Genomic DNA, 25,321 nt, shown 5'->3' with positions numbered 1-25,321 from the left:
TTGATGTCTCCACATTTTATTTTCGTTTTGTGTAATAATTTTTTCTACTTTGTATGTTTCTGGAAAAGTTGCTGGTCAACAACATGGGTCCAGAAGAATGCCCAAAAAAAGCGTGGTCAAAGGTTGAGGTTGCAGCAGTTATGCGGCATTTCAGAGATCAGATAAAAAAAGGAATGCTGGCCACCAAAATTGAGTGCAAACAGTGCAAGCTGGCAGAAGGGTCTGTTCTAGCACAAAGAACTGTGCAAAATATTTGTGACTTTGTCAGAAACAGAGGAATATCTGCAAAAAGGCAGTCATAGAAATGCTGAAAAAAAGTTTCTTTGACTTAAGGAAAAGTACAGGTATTGACAAGAGTAAAGAAGAACTACTATAGTTCTGTATTTTCAGAAATCAGCTTCACGTTCTTTCAGAAGCAGACAGTTTCCTTGAGTAACCTGTGGAGGGACAATATGTGACATGCTGGGTTGAGTTTGTTGTGTTTAGTTAAACAGTGTTGTGTATCAATACTAAAACTTCATGTTTGTGTGAAATACACGTTTCATTCATATACGACTGATTAATAAAGTTGTGAATACAGCAATCTGTTTTTATTATTAAGCAAGCATAGATTTCTCTGCATGAAAACATCTGCTCTGTTGGATCATAAAACAAGAAGTAACTCACTTTGTTGAACTTTCTTACTGTTTTCTGTTTGTGTTCCCATCATATCTGCATGTTTCCTCCATCACACCCACACACCTTTAGTGATAGTCATTAAATTCCTTTTAAACAACAGATGTATGAGTCTGCTCAACTCACATTGGACAAATTTATATGATTCACCTTGCTTGTTACTGATAATAAATGACACAGAATTACATAATATAAATACCAAATGAAAAATGAATGTCTCCTCTCGCTTGATCCTACGTAAGTGCATTCTCTGGCCCTTTTTCTGGTGTGTTGGTTAAAATGAATTCGTTTCAGTTTCTAGTGGCATTGGCAGTGATGGAAGGATGGTTGTGAAAGAGGGCCAACTGACCTGCGACAGTCAGGCCTGAACAATATAAGGAAAATCTGCAATGTTCGATAGCAGTAAAGTCAGTAAAAAATCTCTATCTTGCTGAAAAAACCTAAACTGTCACTAAGATAAATCATATTCCTGACATCAAAATACTGTCTAAAGTTTTGAAAGAATGAAGAGTAGACATCAGTCAGGATCAGTTCCAAAAGCTGCATCGTTTTTGTGTGAGTGTTCTGGTTGTGCTGATACCTTCATTTGTTTTACAAATCCATCTGTTTCCAACATGGGTTTTTGTAACTTGCGTAATAAGACTAGACTTTAGCAAGAAAGATAATGTGGGTTAAAGACAGTTATGGCTCTTGTTCTGTTGTGTGACAAGCTGTTGCCTGGCTGATAGTCAGTGTCCCCTCCTAACAGAATGGTGATATTTCATCTTTATACAATAAATAAATGATAAAATAATAAATAAAATGACTGTTCCACTTAATGCTGTGTGCAGTCAGCTTAATGTGTATTTATGTTAATGAGGAGTGACATCATAAAGACCCCATAATGTTCTTTGGTCCTTATAAGTCACATATTTGTCAAAAGCAGAACTGTCTCCATAAACCACCACTGAGTTAAGTTGATGTGTATGAGGGTGTATGATGCTGTGATGGGAATGTATGACATCTAAACTGAGCTGAATTGTTTTTGGAGTGTTTTAACCTAACTCCCATAGCTGTAGGACCTCAGGAAAGGGAAGCCCATCTAAACCACCACCAGGCGGGTTTGAAGAAAATGTCCAGCTAAACCATGTAAACCCATATGCGTGTGTGTATGTGTTACTGTGTGAGTGTGTGTGTGTGTGTGTGTGTGTTACTGTGTGTGTTACTGTGTGTGTGTATGTGTTACTGTGTGTGTTACTGTGTGTGTTACTCCCTGTGTGTGTGTGTGTGTGTTACTGTGTGTGTTACTGTGTGTGTTACTGTGTGTGTGTATGTGTTACTGTGTGTGTTACTCCCTGTGTGTGTGTGTGTGTGTGTGTGTGTTACTGTGTGTGTGTGTGTGTTACTGTGTGTGTGTGTGTGTGTGTGTGTGTTACTGTGTGTGTTACTCCCTGTGTGTGTGTGTGAGAGAGAGACTCTGTGTGTGTATGTGTGTGTTACTGTGTGTGTTACTCCCTGTGTGTGTGTGACTCTGTGTGTGTATGTATATGTTACTGTGTGTGTTACTCCCTGTGTGTGTGTGACTCTGTGTGTGTATGTATATGTTACTGTGTGTGTTACTCCCTGTGTGTGTGACTCTGTGTGTGTATGTATATGTTACTGTGTGTGTTACTCCCTGTGTGTGTGTGTGTGTGACTCTGTGTGTGTATGTATATGTTACTGTGTGTGTTACTCCCTGTGTGTGTGTGTGTGTGTGTGTGTGTTACTGTGTGTGTTACTCCCTGTGTGTGTGTTTGTTACTGTGTGTGTTACTCCCTGTGTGTGTGTGTGTGTGTGACTCTGTGTGTGTATGTATGTGTTACTGTGTGTGTTACTTCCTGTGTGTGTGTTTGTTACTGTGTGTGTTACTTCCTGTGTGTGTGTGTGTGTGTGTGTGTGTGTGTGTTACTGTGTGTGTTACTCCCTGTGTGTGTGTGTGTGTGTGACTCTGTGTGTGTATGTATGTGTTACTGTGTGTGTTACTCCCTGTGTGTCTGTGTGTGTGTGTGTGTGTGTGTGTTACTCCCTGTGTGTGTGTGACTCTGTGTGTGTATGTATGTTTTACTGTGCGTGTTACTCCCTGTGTGTGTGTGTGTGTGTGTGTGTGTGTGTGTGTGTGTGTGTGTGTGTGTGTTACTGTGTGTGTTACTCCCTGTGTGTGTGTGTGTGTGTGTGTGTGTGTGTGTTACTCCCTGTGTGTGTGTGACTCTGTGTGTGTATGTATGTTTTACTGTGCGTGTTACTCCCTGTGTGTGTGTGTGTGTGTGTGTGTGTGTGTGTGTGTGTGTGTGTGTGTATGTGTTACTGTGTGTGTTACTCCCTGTGTGTGTGTGTGTGTGTGTGTGTGTGTGTGTTACTCCCTGTGTGTGTGTGTGTGTATGTGTTACTGTGTGTGTTACTTCCTGTGTGTGTGTGTGTTACTGTGTGTGTTACACCCTGTGTGTGTGTGTGTGTGTGTGTGTGTTTCTCTGTGTGTGTGTGTGTGTGTGTGTGTGTTTGTTTGTTACTCCCTGTGTGTGTGTGTGTGTGTGTTTGTTTGTTACTCCCTGTGTGTGTGAGTGTGTGTTTGTTACTCCGTGTGTGTGTGTGTGTGTGTGTGTGTGTGTGTTACTCCCTGGGTGTGTGTTAGTGTGTGTGTGTGTGTGTTACTCTGTGTGTGTGTGTGTGTGTTTGTTTGTTACTCCCTGTGTGTGTGAGTGTGTGTTTGTTACTCCGTGTGTGTGTGTGTGTGTGTGTGTGTGTGTGTGTGTTACTCCCTGGGTGTGTGTTAGTGTGTGTGTGTGTGTTACTCTGTGTGTGTGTGTGTGTGTGTGTGTTTGTTACTCCCTGGGTGTGTGTGTGTGTGTGTGTGTGTGTGTGTGTGTGTGTTACTCCCTGGGTGTGTGTTAGTGTGTGTGTGTGTGTTACTTTGTGTGTGTGGGCTGCAGATTAGATGCAGGGCTGCAGGCTGTGGCCCCTCCTCCTGCAGCTCTCCTATATATTCAGAGAGACGGAGGGAGAGAGAGGGACGAGCTCTGCAGCTACTCCACCGACACACACCGAGTGTGAAGAGCAGAGAGGGAGAGCGGTAGAGAGACATACACACTGACCGAGGGGAGATCGCACCGAAGCAGATTTATTCTTCTTCTCCTTCTCTTTTAACTTCATGCAGACAGACAGGTAAATGAGACAGAAAAGAGACAGACAGGTAAATAAGACAGAAAACAGACAGACGGGTAAATCTGAAAGTAAAGAAACAGACAGGTGAATCAGGAGTCTCCTCTCACTCTCCTCTAATGATGGACGACTACACTCTTCCCTTCTGGATTTACCTGGGTGTTCTGACCGTGTTCATTGTTGGAGCTATGAAGAAGATATTGGCATCCCACCTGAGCGCCGCCCCCCCGCTGGTGGCCTGGCTGGGGGCCACCGTGCTGGTGGAGCGGCTGTGGGCGTTCTGCCTGCCGGCCGTGCTGCTGCTGGTGCTGCTCGGCCTCACCTGCTGCTTCTACTCTGCTGCCAGGGCGCCGCCGCCCGCTGCCCTGCCGGCCCACGGCAAGGCCGTCTTGATCACAGGTAAGAGGAGGCTCCTCCCACTCTCTCAGGTGTGTGTGGCTGGTTAATTTAGGATGTAGAGTTGATTCCACGCATCCTTGAATGGAAGTAAGACGGTGCTTTGTAGGAGTTGTTGGTGCAAAAAACATGAACTTTCTGGGAAAAGTTTCAGCTGTTTGTTAGATTTGGCTTCATGACTTTAAGAGTCTGGAAAATAGATTTAACTCGTGCAGGAACTTTAAAACCTTCTGCTCGTCTGAAAGCATGAAAACCAGTTTACACTTTGGGCTTTATTATAAAAATCTTTCTTGAAAATAAAGTTAGTTTTGGAGGAAAGGCTGAAAGCTTCCTCATCACATTTTGACAAAACACATTTTTAAAAACTTATTAACTTATTTTACATGAGCAACATTTTCCCTCAAATTAGAACAAAACCTCTCGTTGTTTTATCAAAACTTCCCGCGCCTGTTTTTAAATGTTGAAATGAAACATCATTGCAGCAGTGGAACTTTTGTAACAGTTTGTAAATGTAAGTTTAACTTGAAGGAGAGACTCTGGGGGGAAACCAGGCAGTGAGAGGTTAAACGGAAAACTTTCGTAATCTTTTGTGTGTAAATGTTCGCTGTCGCTGTGTGTTTTAAAGACCTCTGACTGAGTGTGTGTGTGTGTGTGTGTGTGTGTGTGTGTGTTTGTGTGTGTGTGTGTGTTTGTGTGTGTGTGTCAAGGGGGTTGGGATTCCCCTTCACAATAAAAGTCAGTGTGTTCACAGGTTACGAGTGTTTTTGTCCCAGCCTCTGTTATCAGAGCGCCGTGAAAATGAGGTCTGATTAGTTTATGGATCTGTGTGTGTGTGTGTTTGTGTGTGTGTTAACGGCCAGCTGGTTCTGGGCTCTTTGTGTGGTAGCTAACAAGATAATCAGATCTGCAGATTAATCACACTCTGTGTAATCTGCACAGAAAGAGATTTGCCGTGGAAACCTTTCCAAACTAGTCCTCAGGTCACCTGAGCAGTAGAGAACAGCCGTCACCGTGGTGACGGACAGATGCTTTGCTAAATTAAACGGTGTAAGATCACGGTTTCATGGAGGTTGGTCAGTTTTCATCATCAGAGGATCTGAATCTTTATAACTCATGGTTTGGTCTATAAAATGTTGCGGAGTGAAAAATGTCTTTTACAAATCTTTACATCTGAGAAGCTGTTTACTAAATCATTTTTTGTGAACTCTAGATGTTTCACCTCCACATTTCCCCTTACATTTCCTCATGTGGCAGATGCTTTTATCCAAAGTGACTGACGTTTGAAGAACAACACACAAGCATCAGTAAAGTAAGAGATCTACAAGCATAATAGATGCTAGTAAGAGCTGTTAGCGTGTACAGCATCAGTGGGCCAAATACCTGGAGGAAGAAGTAAGAGTGAACAAATAATGCAATCAATACAAGAGAACTGTAGGGAGACAGAAGAAGAAGAGCACAGGAAGTGCTTGTCAGAGGTTCGAGGTGTTATCAGCGGAAGTGTTCTCTGCAAAAGTTTTCAGGAGCTTCAAGTGAAGGTCTCAGTCATCCAGGTCACAGCTGGACTTTACCTGAAGATGTTTCTCTTCAGCTCTGAAAAGCTTTTGACTCTTTGGCTCTCCGTCCAATCAGAGCTTGGGTCTGCAGGACGGCTTGTTATTGGTCAACGGGGAAAAGTATAGGTCATTAGTATAGGTCTGGTTAATATTCCTGACTGCCTGCGGAGACTCACTGCTGCAGTTCAGTGTTAATTATTTTGTGGGATTTATTGAAATACTCTAATTTCTGCTGCTGTCATGATACAAAAAACGTACACATTCATAGAATTTAGTTTCACTGTAAAACATGACACACCTACACTAACCCTAGAAAGAGAGAATGAAATCCAGTTCCACCTCCTGTCAGCGTGCTCGACTCAGAACTCCCCCCCCCCCCCCCCCACACACACACACACACACACACACTCCCCACCCATAAAATTGCTGCTGAACAAGTCAATAAAATACGAACACTATTATCACGTTAACAAAGTAAAATGTCCGTTCTGTGGTTAGTCTTCAGCTTGTTTTTGTCTGCTCTGCTTCTTAAACCTTCTCCAGCTAGACTTTGAACAAAGGTGTGGTCCACATCTCCACCAGTCAGCCCCCCTCCGCAGGAAGGAGTGCTCGTTTGATCCACAAGAAATAAATTTAGGTTACACAAATATCAGCCGGACATCACTGAGCTGTTCACACAATAAAAACCAGAAAAAAGACCTAAGGGCAGGACAGACGGGAGCCTTTCCAGAGGCTCGAGCTGAACTTCACCCCCGCCATACTGTGTTTACTAGCTGCTGATTACATAGGTGTCCAGGAGCTGTGAGCCCCCAGGGGCCACGTTGGAAAAACAGACTGTCCAACTAACAATAGAGGAGTGAAAAAAAAAAACAATGCAGAGTTTCCATTTCGATATTCAACGTTAAATTCTATCTCAGAGCATTTTAACTGTCCTTTAACACAACATGAGTGACTCTGTGCTGTTCAGTCTAACTTTATAAAGAAGCCTCTGCAGTCTTCCTTTGTCATTTTGTTTTGTAACTTAACATCCTATCAGTCAACTTTAACTGAAGGAAACACCTTCCAGCAAGCCTTTATTTTACAGACACGTAATATCAGAATCATTTCAAGAGTTCTAGAAAGAATTACATTATAATTTGGTTCTAATGATGGGGAACATATGAATTTTATCAAAACAGCTAAACCCCAGTAAATTCATTCATTAGCATTTTAGATTGGTTCTCTGTATTTTAGAGCTGCAACTGACGAATCGTGTTATTATTAATTAATTCTTCCCCCAAAGATCTTCTCGAGGTGACGTCATTAAATGTCTTGTTTTGTGCAACCAACACTCCAGAACACAAAGATGTTCTGTTTACATAAGAGACCAGATCATATTAACGGGGAACCTGTGAAGTTTGGTAATTTTTGCCTGAAAAGTAACTTCATCGTCAAAATTGTTGACAATTAATCTCATGTAGTCAACAAATCGACTCCACTGACATACCAAAGTGACCCTTTATCTATCTTTCAGCTTTATTATATGTAATGAATTGTATGCTTTCTCTGACCACTAACCGAGACCACTAACCTCCTGGTTATCAATTTATTGGAAGTAAATCTTACTCACTGGTACCAAATTACATATCTCTTAAAATAAAGCATGTCTCCGGTTCCCACATTCAGCTCCTGGGCTATAACCCCAGAACAAGGTTCAGTACTCCTCTTGATTTCTGGTCATAAACGTCAGCCTACCCAGGTAATCCCAAATCAGATCAACATATACTGTAGACTAAGCTGTCTATTGGCAGAGCCGGGGAGCTTCAGGAGGTCGTCTGGTGTTATGGCAACACGGTTCAAAATCCCTGAGACTCGCACATGACCCTGTCCAAACCTCTCTCCACATGGCCTTTACTGGATGCAGCCGAACATCTTTGCACAAAGCCACAAACACCAGAGACTGAGGAGTCGCGCAACAGTTCTACATCCAACCACGATAGACTGCTTCTTATGAATTCATGTTTCAGCTCTGGAGGAATTACAGAAAAACGCAGGTCTGATGACTTTCTGGAAGCCGTCCTGCCCTCGTGGTCCAGCGAGCGTCAGTGCAGTAAAACTGGCGATATCTAAGAGGAGATTTAAAACTGGTCCAGCGCCGAGGTCTCAATCAATAGCTCGTTCTTAATTGGCTCTGCTGAAAACCGGTAAGGGTCAGCGCGGGCTCGCTCTGGCAATAAGAGCGGAGGGTGGAAAAAAAGGCCCCAATAAACCTCTTAGAAAGCTAATTGAACTGAATTCTACAGAAGCACATTCCTCGACGGATGAGAGTTGAAGTCACAGGGCTCGCTGACCGGGCAGCGCTGCACGCTGGCGTCCTGCCGGCACGTTGAGGAAACTTCTCTTAGTCAGGGAGGGGAGGGGCTCTGTGCAGAAAACAGGTCCAAACCACCGGTGCTCGATGCCTGGATGCTGATGAAAGATGATGATGAGCAGATGGATCCATCACATGTGTGACAATGACATCAGATCCTTTTGTTTTTAAATGTCAGACCAATTTCTCAAGCTGCTGAGGCGCTCTACAGGTCTGGTGTTCTGGTCAGGTGTCGAGCTTTGAGTCAGGTTTATACGTCATGGCAGAGCTTAGCAAATGAAAATACAACACGCAATACAGTACAGCAGCAGCAGTACAGCTTGTTTTTTACTCTGCAGGAAGGGAACGTCACATCATCCATAAAAGTCTGATGGAGCTGAGACAGTCACGTGAACGTCGGAACCACAACACGTCCATCAGCTGCTGAGATGTTTCAGTCCAAAAACATTCTGGGAAAGAATTGAAAATGGTGGGAAAGGCAGGAGATGAGGAGGGCGTGGCCCTCAAAGGGCTGGTTTTCCCCTACTTGATGTGTTATCTGCTGAAGGAGAGATTACTCTTCTTTATTTCTTTCTACGTCCTTCCTCCTCCTCCTCTCAGTTCCTTTATAACTCAGCGCTGTGTAAATACAGAGCCAATCAGTTGTGATGAGTTTACTGTGTCACTGATGGAGAGCTGATTTTATCTGAATCACTCGTTCTCCCCTGACAGCACCATCAGAGTGGGTTATGTAAGAGATCCGTACAGTGTTTACTGAAGGGTTCTCATCATTAGCTATTTTTAGGTTTGACTCTTTGTTCCACTTCCTGTCACGTGACAGTTTGTTACCAGAGTGCGATGAAACAGTGAAGAACTGTGGCAACACAGAGAGCATGGTTGCAGCAGAACAACACCAGGACCATTTAGAACCCTTTAGTTTCACACCTCATGAACCCAAATTTTCCACTGAAACATGTCCACGACGGACTGAGTCATTGCTACGCTGTCGTTTACCATCTTCTGAGTGTTGCAGTACCTGAAGATAGAACTCCCACACAAGGGCCTGTGGAAACTTTCTAAAGATCCTTGGAACTTCATTAATGCTCTAGAAACTCAAGTGCCCTTAATCCGGTTAATCACACCTGCTAGATGACCAAGAGAACATCGCCAATGGCAAAGAGAATTTCATGAAAGATCCCTGAAGGAACACTGTTAGTAAGAAGAGGTAAACCACTGAGGTGGAACATTGTGATGCAGAACATTGTGAGGTGGAACATTGTGAGGTGGAACATTGTGAAATAGAGCACTGTGAAGTAGAACATTGTGAAGTAGAACACTGTGAGGTAGAACACTGAAATAGAACACTGTGAAATAGAACATTGTGAAGTATAACACTGAGGTGGAACATTGTGAGGTTAAACACTGAGAAATAGAACACCGTGAAGTAGAACACTGCGAAGTAGAACACAGTGAAATAGAACATTGTGAAGTAGAACACTGTGAAGTATAACACTGAGGTGGAACATTGTGAGGTGGAACACTGAGAAAATAGAACACCGTGAAGGTGAACACTGCGAAGTAGAACACGGTGAAGTAGTACACTGTGAGGTAGAACACTGTGAAGTACAACACAGTGAAGGAGAACACTGTGAAGTACAACACTGTGAAATAGAACACCGTGAAGTAGAACACTGCGAAGTAGAACACGGTGAAGTAGTACACTGTGAGGTAGAACACTGTGAAGTACAACACTGTGAAATAGAACACTGAGGTGGAACATTGTGAGGTGGAACACTGAGAAATAGAACACCGTGAAGGTGAACACTGTGAAGTAGTACACTGTGAGGTAGAACACTGCGAAGTAGAACCCTGAGGTGGAACGTTGTGATGCAGAACATTATGAGGTGGAATACTGTGAAGCAGAAACCTTAGAACACTGAATTGGAACACAGTGAAGAGGAACTCTATGCATGGTGGGGTGAGGTGGAACACTGCGTTACAACACTGTGAAGAGGCACTCTGAGGTAGAACAGAGGTAGAACACTCTAAACTCTGTCTGAACCACTCACATTCCTCAGAGGGTTCCTGTGTAATTGATTACGTTCTGCCCTGACAGCAGTAAGATTAAATGTGATGTTGTTGGAATGAATTCCAGGTGTACTTCACTGCTGGATAATAAGACAGCACATGTCTCTCCTCCCACCTCCCTAGAACAGTGAGTGACGTCTCACGTGCAGAACCCCTCAAACAGGGAGAAACGTTCTCCCGTCTGTTGTGTTAAACTTTTAACATGGACCTGCTCGGAGCCAGCTGCTCTCACATGTTCTCTGTAGATCTCCGGATCAGACGTTCTTGTTTATTATCGGAGGGAGTTTTTTGGCAGGTAAAGAATCAGTCAAAAACTCTAAATCAGACTGATGTACTGTCACACAATCTTGATGTGTTCTCTGTTAATTTAAGAGGTTCTATCACGTCGAACTCTTGAATGATCTTTTTCTGTTCTTGGCAGTCACAGCTGCTGGTAATGTAAAATCACTCTCAGCTTGATGCCAGATCAGATCTTCCTCTTGTTTGTGTTTTCTTTAGATTTCCTTCCAGGCGTGATGACCTTCAGCTCGACGTGCATCTGTTGGAGATCGTTCATTTGTTCACTGCAGTCTTTTCCAACCTTGTCGACGAATCAAAATGAAGCTCTGCCCTCCTCAGCACAGACTGCATCAGGTCACCAATTTGACATATTTCAAAATTAAATTCAGCGGCCCCGTCGGGCCCCGAGCTCTGGTGCCTGTAAAACCTATGATAGCTGAGTCTCTGCCTGTGAAGGCGGAGCTGCTGTGTGCAGATGTTGAGGCCTCCGCCCAGAGACAGATGTGTGATTTGACCTAGTTCATCTCTTGCCGCTCGACTGTCTCTGCACAGATCCACGTTTCTTTCTTCAACTGAGGGACCCCCCGGATCCCCGGCCCCGTTACGTAACGCCGCTCCTCCACAGAGCCGATAACGCGGCCACATGTTCAGCTGCAACCCCAAACTGTCGGCTTCACGGAGACGGATCTCCTGCTTTAACATTCTGTTTACACTGGGGCTGTTCCTCTGGGCTTGTGTTTCAGAGAGGAGGCCCCGGCTGTCAGGCCCCTATAAGGACAGCCGAGGGAGTTAGCATTGATCAGACTTCATCTCTGTCAGTCTCTCTGAAACTCAAATCCACTCCTCAGAGCAAATGTGGAGGCCTGCTGTGAGAGGTCAGGGGTGGACAGGGTGAAGAATGTGGAACAGTGTGTGGTCTGTAACAGCATGCCTTCTCCACTGTTCATCTGCAAAGGTGCACCATAACAAAAACACTGCAATCTGCTTCAGAACTCCTTCTTGTCAGAACTCAGATGTCAAACACACACTGCTGGAAACAACAAACTCAGCTTATCTCCTGACGCTTCACTGCTGACACATACCAGAGTTTGAATTTACAGGATGACACACAGAGATAAGAAGATATCTCCACATACAGACACAGGCTGTTCCTGTACATACACAACATTTAGTTTTTAATCAACACTGTGTTGTATCTGCAGATATAAAATATACGATAATCGTGGGAGGACTGTAAGAAACAGTGACACAGAGAGGCGTCTCGGTCGAGTTACTCTCGAGGAACCTTTTCTGTTAAAGATTTGAAATTCTGCTCCACTGACTTGTTTCAGTTTTGAGTGTGAGAGAGCTGACAGGGTGAAACCTGAGGCGAGCTGAGAGAGAGTGTGTGTGTGGTTGTGAATCAGGCTGCAGACTTGTGTTTCTGTAACGTGGAGTAGAGCGGTGGTATTTATTTCTGGAGCCAGCGTTCACTCTATTTTTCTTCTCGGGACGTGACTCTGGAAATTCTCCAAGGACACGGAGTGGAGCAGCGTGCCAACGCCTCCACGCTCTCCTGCCAGCAGAGCTCTTTCAGACACCCACCGCACAAAAGAACACACAGAACAGCGAGTACCACCTGGGATCGGGTTGTAGGTGCTGTGACTTCTGGGAAACTGGGGGAGCCGCAGGGTACGTGACAGGTCCTTGTCTCTGAGGGACATTATGTGACACGTATAAAGAGCTGCACAAGTGCAGTTCAGTCCCATCGTTCTATTCGTTCTGTGGACGAGAGGTAATTTGCATACATGCAACACTTACTACAAGTTCAGGCAACACGGTGTCTGAATACAGGTTGCACCTTCAAAGCACACGACCGGCCTTACTGATATGTGATATGGATGATACAAATCTTTTTAGACCATTTCGATCTGGATAGAAATTATAAGCAGGGCGCTCCGTTTACAGACTGACCTCAGAAAGCAAGACAGGCCAGTGAATATGATAAATGATTAGTGTTCCACCAGACCTGCACACTGAAAACAAGGAACTGCCTCCAGCTCTCTGTGTGCAGCAGTTTAAACTCTGTCTCATCAGACGTCGGCCCTTTTCAAATTTGAACTTTACTGTGCAGCCCTCTGCAGACGAGTGTAATTTTGCGGCAATAAATTACAACCCAGATATATTTCATTGTCTCCATTTGTGCTGGTTGAGAGGCAGCGGGGCACTGAGCTCTGTGTCTAAACCTGCACTGACTGCAGCTGTCAAACCATCTGTTATCAACACATCCAAACATCTGCGGGGCGATGAGCCGATAAGACCTGCAGCAGGAAGAGGAGGGTTATGTCACAGATGATGCAGGTGAACGTTGATCTGTGTGATCTGAGTCTCACAGATCTCATTAAGTTTCATCGCGTTGATCCAATGGCTTCTCTTTCCCTGTCGGAAGCTCTCGCTCCTTCATGTTCGCGGAGGGTTTATGGATCCTTTGATTCTGTTTGTCAGTAGTGTAGCAGATCATGACTGCTGCAGCATATTAAAACATTTTATTATATAGTAAACTCAGACAATAATCTCCCATTGTTACACTGTAAACTTTACCAATAATCTAGTGTAAAATATTTCTCTTTCTGTGGTTGTTGTCACAGTTTGATTGGCTGTAAAAAAAAAAATAATAAAAAAATAAAGGCAGAGTTTATCTTTGTTGGCACCAATACTATGTTATTCTTATATGCATATTTTGCGTAACACTTGAACAAAATACTTTTTTTTTTTAATTATCGGGAAAACTATTCCCAGATGCTCCTATGAAGCTCGCTGTGTTTATTGCCTATTTACAGAACTACAGTATGTTATTAATAAAAACACTGGAGACAGGAGTTTTGTGGTTCTCTACTGGTAGAATCCAAACTTAACTCATTCAGATCAATACACAATTGACACAACCAGACTGGTAGGCTGTACGGTACCAGTCTGGTTGGGTCTCTCTGTACTCGGGTGTAGCTGAGGTCAGTAGTGTTTGTTTTTCTTGGCTTGTCTTTGTGTTGTTGGTTGGTGACTCGTTGGTTCTGTTGTGTACAGTACTTGCTTGAATGTGTGCCTGCTGTAAACTGACAATATTGAGTTTTTTATTTGGATTGTAGTGACACATCTGCCCCTCTGTAAAAACATATTATAGCATATTATTTAAGTACACAAACATGATATAGATGCAGCTTTTGACTCCCTCATGTTGCACCTGTGAGGAGCTCTAGCAGTTTGTTGGACATCAACAGGTAATAATAAGTCAGCCTTGTGTCCCCACAGGATGTGACTCTGGTTTCGGGAATGCAGCGGCGAAGCGTCTGGATGCTCTGGGCTTCGAGGTGTTTGCCACAGTATTGGACCTGTCAGGTGACGGAGCCAGAGAGCTGCAGAGGACCTGCTCCCCCCGCCTCACCCTCCTCCAGGTGGACATCACCCAGCCACAGCAGGTCCAACAGGCGCTGCTGGACACCAAGGCCAAACTGGGCCTGAAAGGTAAAGACTGAAGTCAAACCGTCTCGTTCTGACTCGGATAAATTAGATAGCTTCTCATCCCGGATTAATATTTCATTTGATTTAATCTCATATCAGCATCTGCCCTCTGGAACCCATTCAGATGACACTGATTCATTAACATACACCAGATAACAGGTGTATCTGCTGACCGCATGTCAACAAAGGCATTTGAGAGCTCCACTAAACTTTGGACTGTGTCTTTAAATGCGCTGGCGTGCTGCCGGTGGTGCACGGCCTGGGAGTTCACCTCAGTGAGCGTTTATAATATTTAGAGTCAAAGTGACAGCTTGAACTGATTTAGGTATCTGAGGGGATTCAGCGCTGTTTCACACCAGAAATCAGAGAGTCTCCCGGTATGTGATTGGCTCAGAGCTGCAGCTCCCACCAGCTGTGTAATTAGACAGCTCAGACCGCTTTACCTACGAGTCGTTTGAGGTTACACAGAGCGTGTGCATGAGTGTTTGTGTGTGGGCGGGTGGATGTAATAAAAGAAGTGGAAGGAAAGGTCACTAACACAATCTCCCATGCACTCTCTCTGGACCAATGTGTGTGTTCCTGTGTGTGTGTGTTCCTTGCTGCAGGCTGTGATTGGTGGAAACTGAGCCCTCGGTGCTGACAAGTGTTTAACTGCAGATTTGTTGGTATTCCACAGATTTTTCACGGCGAATTTGCAGCTGCTGTGTGACTCAGTCGAGATGTTGCTAACATGCATCCTGTTGCCAGTGGGCTTGGGAACTGCAGCAGCTACTTCACATAAATAATAAAACATGAATGTGAGAAACAAGTTCAATTAAAAGGCCAAATTATCTACAATAACTAAAGGGGAATAACTAAAATATAAAAAAAAACTAGCATAAAAAAATCTTATGTACTGAATATACACTGTACAACAACAGTAATATGCTGTAATATAGTATATATACTAACCCTGCCCAGCCCCCAGGCTGCCCGCCTAAAGCCTTATTTATACTTCTGCATCTAATCGACAGCGTAGCCTAAGCGTGGCCCAGTACCATCCGCCGTAGACTGATATATATGTCCTCAAAAATGGAACTACACGTCGGGGCGACGTGGACCTTAAAAACTGGGATGGCAATGCCTCTGAGCCGAAAGGAAGTGCGCCGTGCTTTGAACTAAATTTTACTAGCGGCCAATCCAGCTGCTGCAACACGGTGGATATATATATTTAAGTGTCACAATACATCACAATACATCTGTACACACTACACATGACCATGGCTTGTTGTCAGTTCTTTAAACAACCTGTACATTGATACAGAAAAGAAGAATGGGGCACTCCATACTATCAGTTACACTGATTTCTCTGGCCGAATTAAAACCAAACAGCCACGCATAAACATTTTACCCAATTCAAGTTAGCAGAGAGCTAAACCGGAAGTTAGGCTGCTCACCTCAGATATCCCGCTCCGCCCCTTTTCAGCCCGCCCAGCCCCCAGGCTGTCAACATGAGATTCCCGGCTCCATTTTTCAGCTTCCAGGCCACTTGACCCTTCCTCCTTTCTCCAGTCCCCCTCCTCCAACCCTGCTTGGTGTTCCTGACCAGCCTGTTGGGGGGTGGGGAGGTGGTTCTATCACATTCTGCCTGTGTCCCTTCCTCCTTTCCCCATTTGGCTCCTACTCCTATTGTCCTTTTCAAAATAAAAGACCAACATCTGTTTTTATCAGGACGAACGGGGCAAACACTGGTACTTGAGACTCTCCTGTAGATACTTTATGTTGCAGGTGTGAGTTTTTTCAGTAATCCTATTGAACCTCCAAACTGCAGACAGGAAGTTACCTGGGCGGGCCGTTCAGGTGTCTGACTCTCTGTCAGCCTGGATGTTCTTGTCTTTCATCACCTCTGGAACAGTTCAGACCTAAACAAAGCTCCCACAGCAGCTTGTAAAACAAAGTGTGGGATTCTGCATTAGTGGCCTCAGATAAGGGCGAGCGAGAGGCTTGTTTACACTTGAAAGTATGAGTATGTTGGCAGTGCGTAGTTGTGATAACAGTCTTATCGACATACAAACAGAGTCAGAGGGGACTGCAGGACACTGGGATGGTGCCGATGTAATTTAACAATTTAAAACAGTACTTCAATAAAAGTTTTCCGATACTATGCTACAAGTACAATCAGGAAAATGCACTTTTAAAAGTAAATGTAATCATAATGTATTATACTATTAGATCATTATTACTGATGTGTAAACACGTAAGCAGGATTTTAATGTGAGCAGGAAATATTTCTTTCAGCCATGATATCTGCAGCTCGGTGTAATGTGATGTGAGCTGGGAGAATACAGCACCTGTGGACGATTTGCTGGTGCAGCAGGAGTCTTTTAAACACACAATAAGTATAATGAACCGAACAATAACAGTGTCAGACCCATGCATTTCACCAGGGTTCTCAAACAACATATAAAGAAGGAAGGTCCAAAACATAAACAAGGAAACCAATCATACATCCTGTTCATTTGGCTTCACACCAGAGTATAATATCATCAAAAAGTTCATTTATTTCAGTAATTCCATTCAAAAAATGAAACTTGGATATTATATTCATTCATTACACACATATTACATATATTTCAAATATTTATTTCAATTAAATGTGATGATTAAAACTGACAACTAATGAAAATCCCAAATTCAGTATCTCAGAAAATTAGAATATTAGGATTTAGGGCCAACTGAAAAGTATTAACATGAAAAGTATGAGCATGTACAGCACTCAATACTTAGTTGGGGCTCCTTTTGCCTGAATTACTGCAGCAATGCGGCGTGGCATGGAGTCCATCAGTCAGTGGCACTGCTCAGGTGTTATGAGAGCCCAGGTTGCTCTGATAGTTGCCTTCAGCTCTTCTGCATTGTTGGGTCTGGCGTATTGCATCTTCCTCTTAACAATACCCCATAGATTTTCTATAGGGTTAAGGTCAGGCCAGTTTGCTGGTCAATTAAGAACAGGGATACCATGGTCCTTAAACCAGGTACTGGTAGCTTTGGCACTGTGTGCAGGTGCCAAGTCCTGTTGGAAAATGAAACCTGCATCTCCATAAAGTTGGTCAGCAGCAGGAAGCATGAAGTGCTCTAAAACTTCCTGGTAGACGGCTGCGTTGACCTTGGACCTCAGAAAACACAGTGGACCAACAGCAGCAGATGACATGGCACCCCAAACCATCACTGACTGTGGAAACTTTACACTGAACTTCAAGCAACGTGGATTCTGTGCCTCTCCTCTCTTCCTCCAGAATCTGGGACTTTGATTTCCAAAGGAAGTGCAAAATTTACTTTCATCAGAGAACATAACTCAGAGACCATTCAGCAGCAGTCCAGTCCTTTTTGTCTTTAGCCCAGGCAAGACGCTTCTGAGTAGCGTATCTTTGTACTCTTTGTGAATCTCCCCCACATTTTTGAATGGGTTTTGTTTCACAATCCTCTCCAGGGTGCGGTTATCCCTATTGCTTGTACACTTTTTTCTACCACATCTTTTCCTTCCCTTCGCCTCTCTATTAATGTGCTTGGACACAGAGCTCTGTGAACAGCCAGCCTCTTTAGCAATGACCTTTTGTGTCTTGCCCTCCTTGTGCAAGGTGTCAATGGTCGTCTTTTGGACAGTTGTCAAGTCAGCAGTCTTCCCCATGATTGTGTAGCCTACAGAACTAGACTGAGAGACCATTTAAAGGCCTTTGCAAGTGTTTTGAGTTAATTAGCTGATTAGAGTGTGGCACCAGGTGTCTTCAATATTGAACCTTTTCACAATATTCTAATTTTCTGAGATACTGATTTTGGGGTTTTCATTAGTTGTCAGTTATAATCATCAAAATTAAAAAGAATGAACACTTGAAATATATCAGTCTGTGTGGAATGAATGTATACATTATTCACTGATTGAATGGAATTACTGAAATAAATCAACTTTTTGATGATATTCTAATTATATGACCAGCACCTGTATGTAGCACCACATTATATAGGCACACTTTGGGCGAAGAGCCCCTCTATATAATTTGCCCTTTAGATGCACGTCTCCTGTTTATAGAGCGAGCATGGCGTCACCGCCACGCTGCCTGTTTGGGAATGTGATTGGAAACTGCTTTGTTCTGATTTTACTGCTGATCAGCGACATCGAGGTCGATGATCATTGTATAAACATCTCATTGTTGTGTATGTGTATGTGTGTGTGTGTGTGTGTGTGTGTGTGCGTGTGCGCAGGTCTGTGGGGTTTGGTGAACAACGCCGGCGTGTGTGTAAACTTCGGAGACGCCGAGCTGTCGCTGATGTCAAACTTCCGCGGCTGCATGGAGGTCAACTTCTTCGGCACGCTGAGCGTCACCAAGAGCTTCCTGCCTCTGCTGCGACAGGCCAAAGGACGCATCATCACCATCTCCAGCCCGGCCGGTGTGTGTCCGCACACACACACACACACACACACACACACAGGGATGATGTAATAAATCTTAATTGAATGTTCCAGGACAAGTGAACCACAGATGAACTGACTGCTGCCTTCAAACTGCCAAAATAAACAAACAGTTCTGCTGCTCCTCTCTCTGTCGACTATTTATCCAACCCAGTACGACCTGATTCACCCCCCAACTCCTTTAAAGAATAATGTGCTCAGCAGATTTCATGGCGTGTTAGATTTTCAGAAATGTGTGCAGAGTTTCAACATTGGGGTCCACATGGGGTCAAGAGGAACGCTCTCAATGTCCAAAAAGAGTTCAAGAGTGTGGAGCTCTGGCAAACCAACAGTACCCAAAGAAACAAATAACCATATTATCATATATATAAACTGACCAGTACATTTAACTATTTTTAAAAAAACAAATCATTAATGTAAACGAAATGTGCTGTAGTTTTACTTTTAGCATCTCCTTTGTTTCAACTTTAGTTTAAAATGGAACACTTGCATCTCTGAGGGGGAAACACTGTAATAGAACAGGAACGATTCTTCAGGGATCATCCCCTGAGGAGCAAGATATCTTCAGGGTATTTCCCGACAGTGTTGGACTGACACTGATTTATTCCCCGTTCACATCCACACGTCTGATATTTAAAGCTGATAATGTGACAGACCAGGTGAGTCTGTTCCTGTAACTCCACAGGGCCAACAAAGACTCATTTATCTCACTGCCAGAGGGAAACCGCAAATTTATACAGTCTGACTTTGATCTGAACCCCCGACCTGTCATCAGAGGCAAGCGACTCCTCCTCCTCCTCTATGGGTTTGTACATGTTGTGGTTGCCCACAGTCAGCCTCCAGCTATTCCAGCGCTGCTGTAAATGGATGGTGGGATGCTGAGATACGGGAACAGTCTGGGACATCCTGCTGCTCTTCTACCTGCTGATTCTTGCAGTGACGAAGGCAGCAGTCACCAGAGAGATAACTAAACAAGTCTCTAATACCTGACTGCCAGAGAGTTTGGGCGTGTGCTTAATGATTTTAAATGGACTTGGAATGAAAATTAAGAAAGTAACAGTAACATTTACAGCATAAAACACAACAAAGAGACAAAACAGAAGAACATGTGTTGTGGGTAATGGTTCATTAATCAGGGCTGTTTTCTAAAACACACCTTGGCGTCGCTTTTTAATGCTTTTTTCCCCAAAAACTCACCTTTTGTACAACTTTTAATCATCAATGGCTTTAGACCGCACAGCACAAATCTGAAGTCAGTCGGACTTAATCCCTAGGAGGAGTTCGTAAAAGTACGGAGTGTGTAAATCATCTAAAAATGACAATAAAATTTAAAATGGCTGACTTCCTGTTGGGTTTAGAGCATCACTCCAGAGGCTTTTTGGTACGTCTAGACATGATACATGTGTCACAGAAATTTCATACATGTAGGTGAAACATGCCACGGGGGCTGCTTCGTTAAATGTCACTTCCTGTTGCCAGCAGGTGGCACTGTGACTACGGGTGAATTTTGGCTTTTAGATGTGTTCAGGGCGTGACTCTTATCAAACAACACAAGTTTGGTGCAGTTCTGAGCATGTTCAGTAAAGTTACAACAACTTCCTGTGTCACGGAGAGCATGGCACTTCGCCGCCACGCCACTGCCCAGCCATTAACCGAAAATTCACAAGTTTTACAACATGGCCTCATCAATGTCAATGTCACCAATGTGTTGGTCAGTCTGTGTGTGATGTCATGACGATGTTCTACCTGTGTTTTTTCAGGTGACCAGCCGTTTCCCTGTCTGGCGGCGTACGGAGCGTCTAAAGCAGCTCTCAACCTCTTCATCAACACTCTGCGCCACGAGCTGGAGCCCTGGGGGGTCCGAGTGTCCACCATCCTGCCCTCCTCATACAAGACAGGTAACACCACCTGCACACCTGCACCCCACCCTCCAGCTCCAACGCTGGTCCAACCACGCTGCTCTGATTTTCCGAGTGCTCCCTCAAACAGCAGAGCCTTTACTGCTAATTCCACACACAAATCCACAGAGGCCAAACGGAGCTGAGAGGAAGAACTACAATCTTTATTGTTCCGCAAGACAAACATAAACTACAGTCCTGAAAAGGTTGTGATGAAGGTGAGACGTAGAAACAGCTGATCAGATGGTCACTGGTCAGGAGTACACCTCACTCCCCTTCCTGGTGCTGGCCCTCCAGGCCTGTGTAGTGTGGTTTGGCCCCATGTCGAACATGGTGACAGGCCTCCTGCTGAGGAGATGAGACCCACATGTGGAAGAGACCATCTGTCCTCGCACACAAACTACAAATTGCTGACTTTAGATTTTGAAACTGCAGATGGATGGATGTGGTTAGAGGGCGGGAGGATGAAGAGGGCTGAGTCACACGGAGCCAGACTGTTGGCCAACAGCAAACTTTCAGTTTTTATTCTGTAGGTTTGAGAACATGCTGCGGTTTCTGTGGTCAGGAGTCTTTCACAATTTAACTAGTTAATCATCCTGAGACATAAAACAGACATCAGCATCATAGGCAGAAACCACCGGCGAACGAAGCATTAAGATAATCTCTGATGACTGATCGCACGTAGCAGCCGTGATGTAAACAGTGATCTGGGCACACTTGATCCTACTGTTCTCACTTTAATCCTGAAGGAACAGGTTTGTATTTAAACTCTGAACCCTGCTGTTACTCGCTGGGTTCTGGAGCAGCTCCGTTTGGCTGCGGGCCCACTGATTTGTGAACTTAATCCAGATTTTGCGCTGACATCCTGCTCTGACTGTGAAATCAACTCAGCTGCTTCAAACTTAACACTGAGAGAGGGGAAATATGTCAGCAGCTCAGCTCTGCTCAGAGCAGATATGTTCAGCATGTGTTCGTCTGCTCCAGCCATTAAACTGTTGCTGGGAACATTAGTTGGTGTGTGTTACTTAAATCCAAGAACACTCTAAGACAGATCCTGGTCCACCCTTCCTGCCAGCCAGTCAGACCTGAAGAAGCCTGAAGAGGGTTCGAGTCCAGCCATTGGCCTTTAGCTGCATTTTGTCCCCCCCCCCACACACATTTCCTGTCTCTGTCCTCTCTGAAATAAAGGCCCCAAAAAGAAACTTAAAGAGAAGTCTCTCCCGAAACGTCTTCAAGAGTCTTCATCCAAGTCCAGCTGGATGAAAAGACACGCTGAATTAGACTGTCGTCTCATTTAACGTTTTTCATTTTCTTTACTGACATCTTTTATATCGTAGAACAGAAAATGAAAATCTTTTTGGCTTGTGTTAAATACTGACCTTATTTCAGCCATCTAACCAAAAACCCAGCGACTTGGAGAGGAGGGGACCGGATTTTCAAACCTTGTTCATTAAAATGATCTTTTAAGAGTCATTTCGTTCATTTGAACTAGGCTGATTATTGCGGTGCTGCAGCCCTCTAGTGGGCGATGTAAAAAACAGCTGGCTGGTTGGTTTGCTTTAATTAACAAAGTATAATGCACAAATTCACCTCTTGATCTTTCTCTCTCATTTTTCTATAAAGCCCCATGGGGCCACAACCAAATTCAGACCATGTAAAAACCACAGAAATATGTTGTTAATATTCAATCACAACTACTCCATTTTCACAATCTTTATAAAACCAGACCAGCCATATATATGTATATATAATAATTACTATATATCTCTAAAGTGCTCATTCATACAGCAGCCTAATGTCCTATCCATGAGGAACATCTATATATTAACATCAGATTTGCGGGGAATATATTGAAGTAATAAGCTTGACACGCTATATGAATAAAACAAACTCTTATTAAAATTCAACCAATTTAATAATAATCTGGATAAAACCTCCAAGTTCATAAAATAACTCCAACATAGTTTGGCAGGTCTGGATGCAGAATGGGTCACATCAGGTCCGGATTCTGCTGACAGAGAGAAACAAACATGAGCACATCGCTCTCAAACACTGCACGGCTCTGTTGATAAATAAAAAGGAAAAGTTACGTTGAGTTCTCTGGTGGACCTGGATCAGCTGTTAGCTGTAAACACACCACAGGGCTAACGCTAACGTTGCTGTGGCTGTGTTTTAATGTTTTAATGACCGGGTCCCTTTGTTTTGGAGAGGAGACGACCTCTGAGGTAATTCGGCTCCCAGTAGAACCCTGTCAGAGAACTGAAGTGGACCCAGAACAACTCTCATCAGCTGTTAGCTGTAAACACTAGCAGGTCTAAAGTTACGGTGCGGCTGTGTTAAAACTATAACTTAGCACAACATCACTGCGCTGTAATAGCGTTATGCTTTGTTAAATGTCACATAATTAACAAAATAGATATGTAGCCTACTCGTTCCTCCTGACCTGTCCGTTCTTTGACCAACACGATCTCCTGCAGCACTCCACAGGGAACCAATCGAAACGCAGATGATGTCATTATTCTATTTCCATTTCACGGTGCAATCAGTACTTTACTTGTATGTCTGAAACAGTTATCTGTTTCCACTTTAAACTCACTTTCATGTTTCTGAGTTCTGCAGTCTGAAAATGTTGAACAAACTTAACACGAAGTCCATGATAAAGGTTTCACAGTCTAACCAGTAAAAAGTGGCTGTTGCTGTGGTAACCCTGAGCTGTTGTCTCTGCAGGTCAGTCCAGTAACCACGTCTACTGGGAGCAGCAGCACAAACAGCTGCTGCAGAGTCTGTCTCCTGCGCTGCTCCAGGACTACGGCGAGGACTACGTGACCGAGACCAAGGAGCTGTTCCAGAGCTACGCCCGCAGGCCAACCCCGACTTCAGCCCCGTCGTCGACTCCATTGTGCAGGCGTTGCTGTCGCCGCAGCCGCAGGCGCGTTACTTTGCGGGGCCCGGCGTCGGCCTCATGTACTTCATCCACAGCTACTGCCCCTTCAGCGTCAGCAACCGCTTCCTCCAGAAACTGTTCGTGAAGAAGAAGCTGATGCCGCTGGCTCTGAGGAGGCAGTCGGGCTTCGACCTGAACCTCAGCCTCCACAACAACAACAACAACGAGGAGGAGGAGGAGAAACTCAAGTAGCTGTGCGACAGTAGGAACATCCTGTTGGTGTGACCCTGCAGAGATAGAGGACCACTTCTGTAACGCACTCATAGAGCTGTTTCCTGTCCTTTTGTATGTGGTGTTTTAAACTGTTGAAGGGATCATAGAGAGGCACCAAAATGGTTTCTGTTTGTTTCGGCATCGTCTGGCCTCGTGACCCCCACCCCGTGAGCAGCGAGGACACAGCTGGAGGTCAGGGGGCGGGGTCTGGTTGATCAGAGAACACCTCCGTCAGCGAGATCAGCTGTGCTGTACCCACTCCAAGAGTCACACTGACTTCATGTGCCTTCATCACACAGAGAATCAGAAGAGAGAAGAGATGGAGGATCAGTCGGACACTGCAGCAGCTCGTTTTTAAAGCAAATATCCAGAAACTTCTTCCGTGTATGTAATTACACTCTAGCCTTTTAGCTTGTTATAATCATTTCTTACTAACTTCATTTTGTTGAGGCGCAGTGACATCATCAGTCACCATTCAGCCAAATGGTTCAGTGTCTTGCTCAAGGATACTTCAACAGGAGCCGGGGGATCAAACCAGGAACCATCCAATTACCAGACGACCGCTCTACCTCCTGAGCCACGCCACCTCGTATTTCAAAGGGTTTGAACTCCGGGTGTCGACTCTGCTGCTGTCACATTAAAGTTTTTACACGACGTGAGAGGGCGAAAACGTAGCTCTCGTATAGCTGCCCGGGTCGATCACCTGGTCAGACCTCCTGAAATATTTCTACCTGGACGCTGGGTGATGCAGTGACCACGTGTAAGGCTCCATATTAAAAGCTGTGTTAGCGTAGCTTTTAGCTCAGACATCTTGACTGACTGATGCTGTCACTCAGACCTCAACAAAGATCTCATGGCAAAAATAAAAGCTGCTGTGAAAAGGTAGATTCTTGATTACAAGGCGTCATGAAACAGCCGGTCGGCGTCATGTAAAATCAGGAGCCTTGAAACGCTCTGAGAAATGAGCTGCTGTAGCGATGCCTCCGTCCGTCAGCCACCAGACATCTCTGACAGAATATATTTCCAATCGTGATTCTGTTTGTTTTCTGTAAAGTAACAGCCTCTACATATAAAACCAGATCATCCACTTCTTCTGTTTTGGTTTGGTTTGATTATAAACCACGAAAACATTTTTCTAAATGTGTCCAATGAAACAGAAAAACTAATTTCTCTGCATATTCAGGATCTTTGAATGTTAGTGACCTTGTGTTTTGAGGATTCAGTGTATGAAAGGAAATGAAGCATGTAGCAGTCATTTTATCAGCTGTGATGAATCCAACCTGGGTCTGTTTGTTGTGGTGCAGATAAAACTCATAAACGCACAAAAGTCAGAAAGCCAATATTTTGAGAATATATTTGCACATGTTCAGTGTGTGTCTCATCAGATTCACCTCCTCCAACATTGTTAGTATTCTGTTTGTATTTCTGCCCATTTTTTGTTTTTGAATCAAACTATTTATGGAGTCTCTTCTTTTATTATCATCACTTAAACTGTGAATTTTGTATTTTGCAAAAAAATGTAAACAACAAAAATATGATCACTTGGTTCTTTGATAGAAGTAAAGTTGACTTTTTCAGACTTTGCTGTTTGTGTGTTTCTGTTTGGTTGTCAAACATGTTCACTGTCATCAACGTCTCAAGACTTATCTAACCAGCGCTGAGGTCTGGTTAACCTGTAACTTCCTGCTGCCAGTAGGTGGCGCTATTTAGGCACGTGGGACTCTTTATCAAACAGGCGAAGTTTGGGGCAGATTTGACCACGTACAGTCCAGTTATACACCACTTCCTGCCCAGAAAAACGTCACTACGACCCATATCAATGTTTACTGTGGC

General features: G+C 44.1%; 1 protein-coding gene across 1 annotated transcript; it reads left to right on the top strand.

The window, feature by feature from the left end:
- Window positions 1-3,701: 3,701 nt before the first annotated feature.
- hsd11b2 (hydroxysteroid (11-beta) dehydrogenase 2) lies at window positions 3,702-25,067 on the top strand. Its single transcript, XM_038701253.1, is given in 6 exon segments — window positions 3,702-4,248; window positions 13,780-13,992; window positions 18,226-18,411; window positions 20,194-20,331; window positions 23,059-23,190; window positions 23,193-25,067. Coding segments are annotated over 6 exon segments (1,224 nt in total). The 5' UTR covers window positions 3,702-3,968; the 3' UTR covers window positions 23,468-25,067.
- The last annotated feature ends 254 nt before the right edge of the window (window positions 25,068-25,321 follow it).

Source organism: Micropterus salmoides, unplaced genomic scaffold (genome assembly GCF_014851395.1).
Source record: "Micropterus salmoides isolate LMB-PRFRI ecotype aquatic unplaced genomic scaffold, ASM1485139v1 Ms_hic_scaffold_6, whole genome shotgun sequence".
NCBI lineage: Eukaryota > Metazoa > Chordata > Actinopteri > Centrarchiformes > Centrarchidae > Micropterus > Micropterus salmoides.
This window is presented reverse-complemented; position numbering and strand designations above follow the sequence as displayed.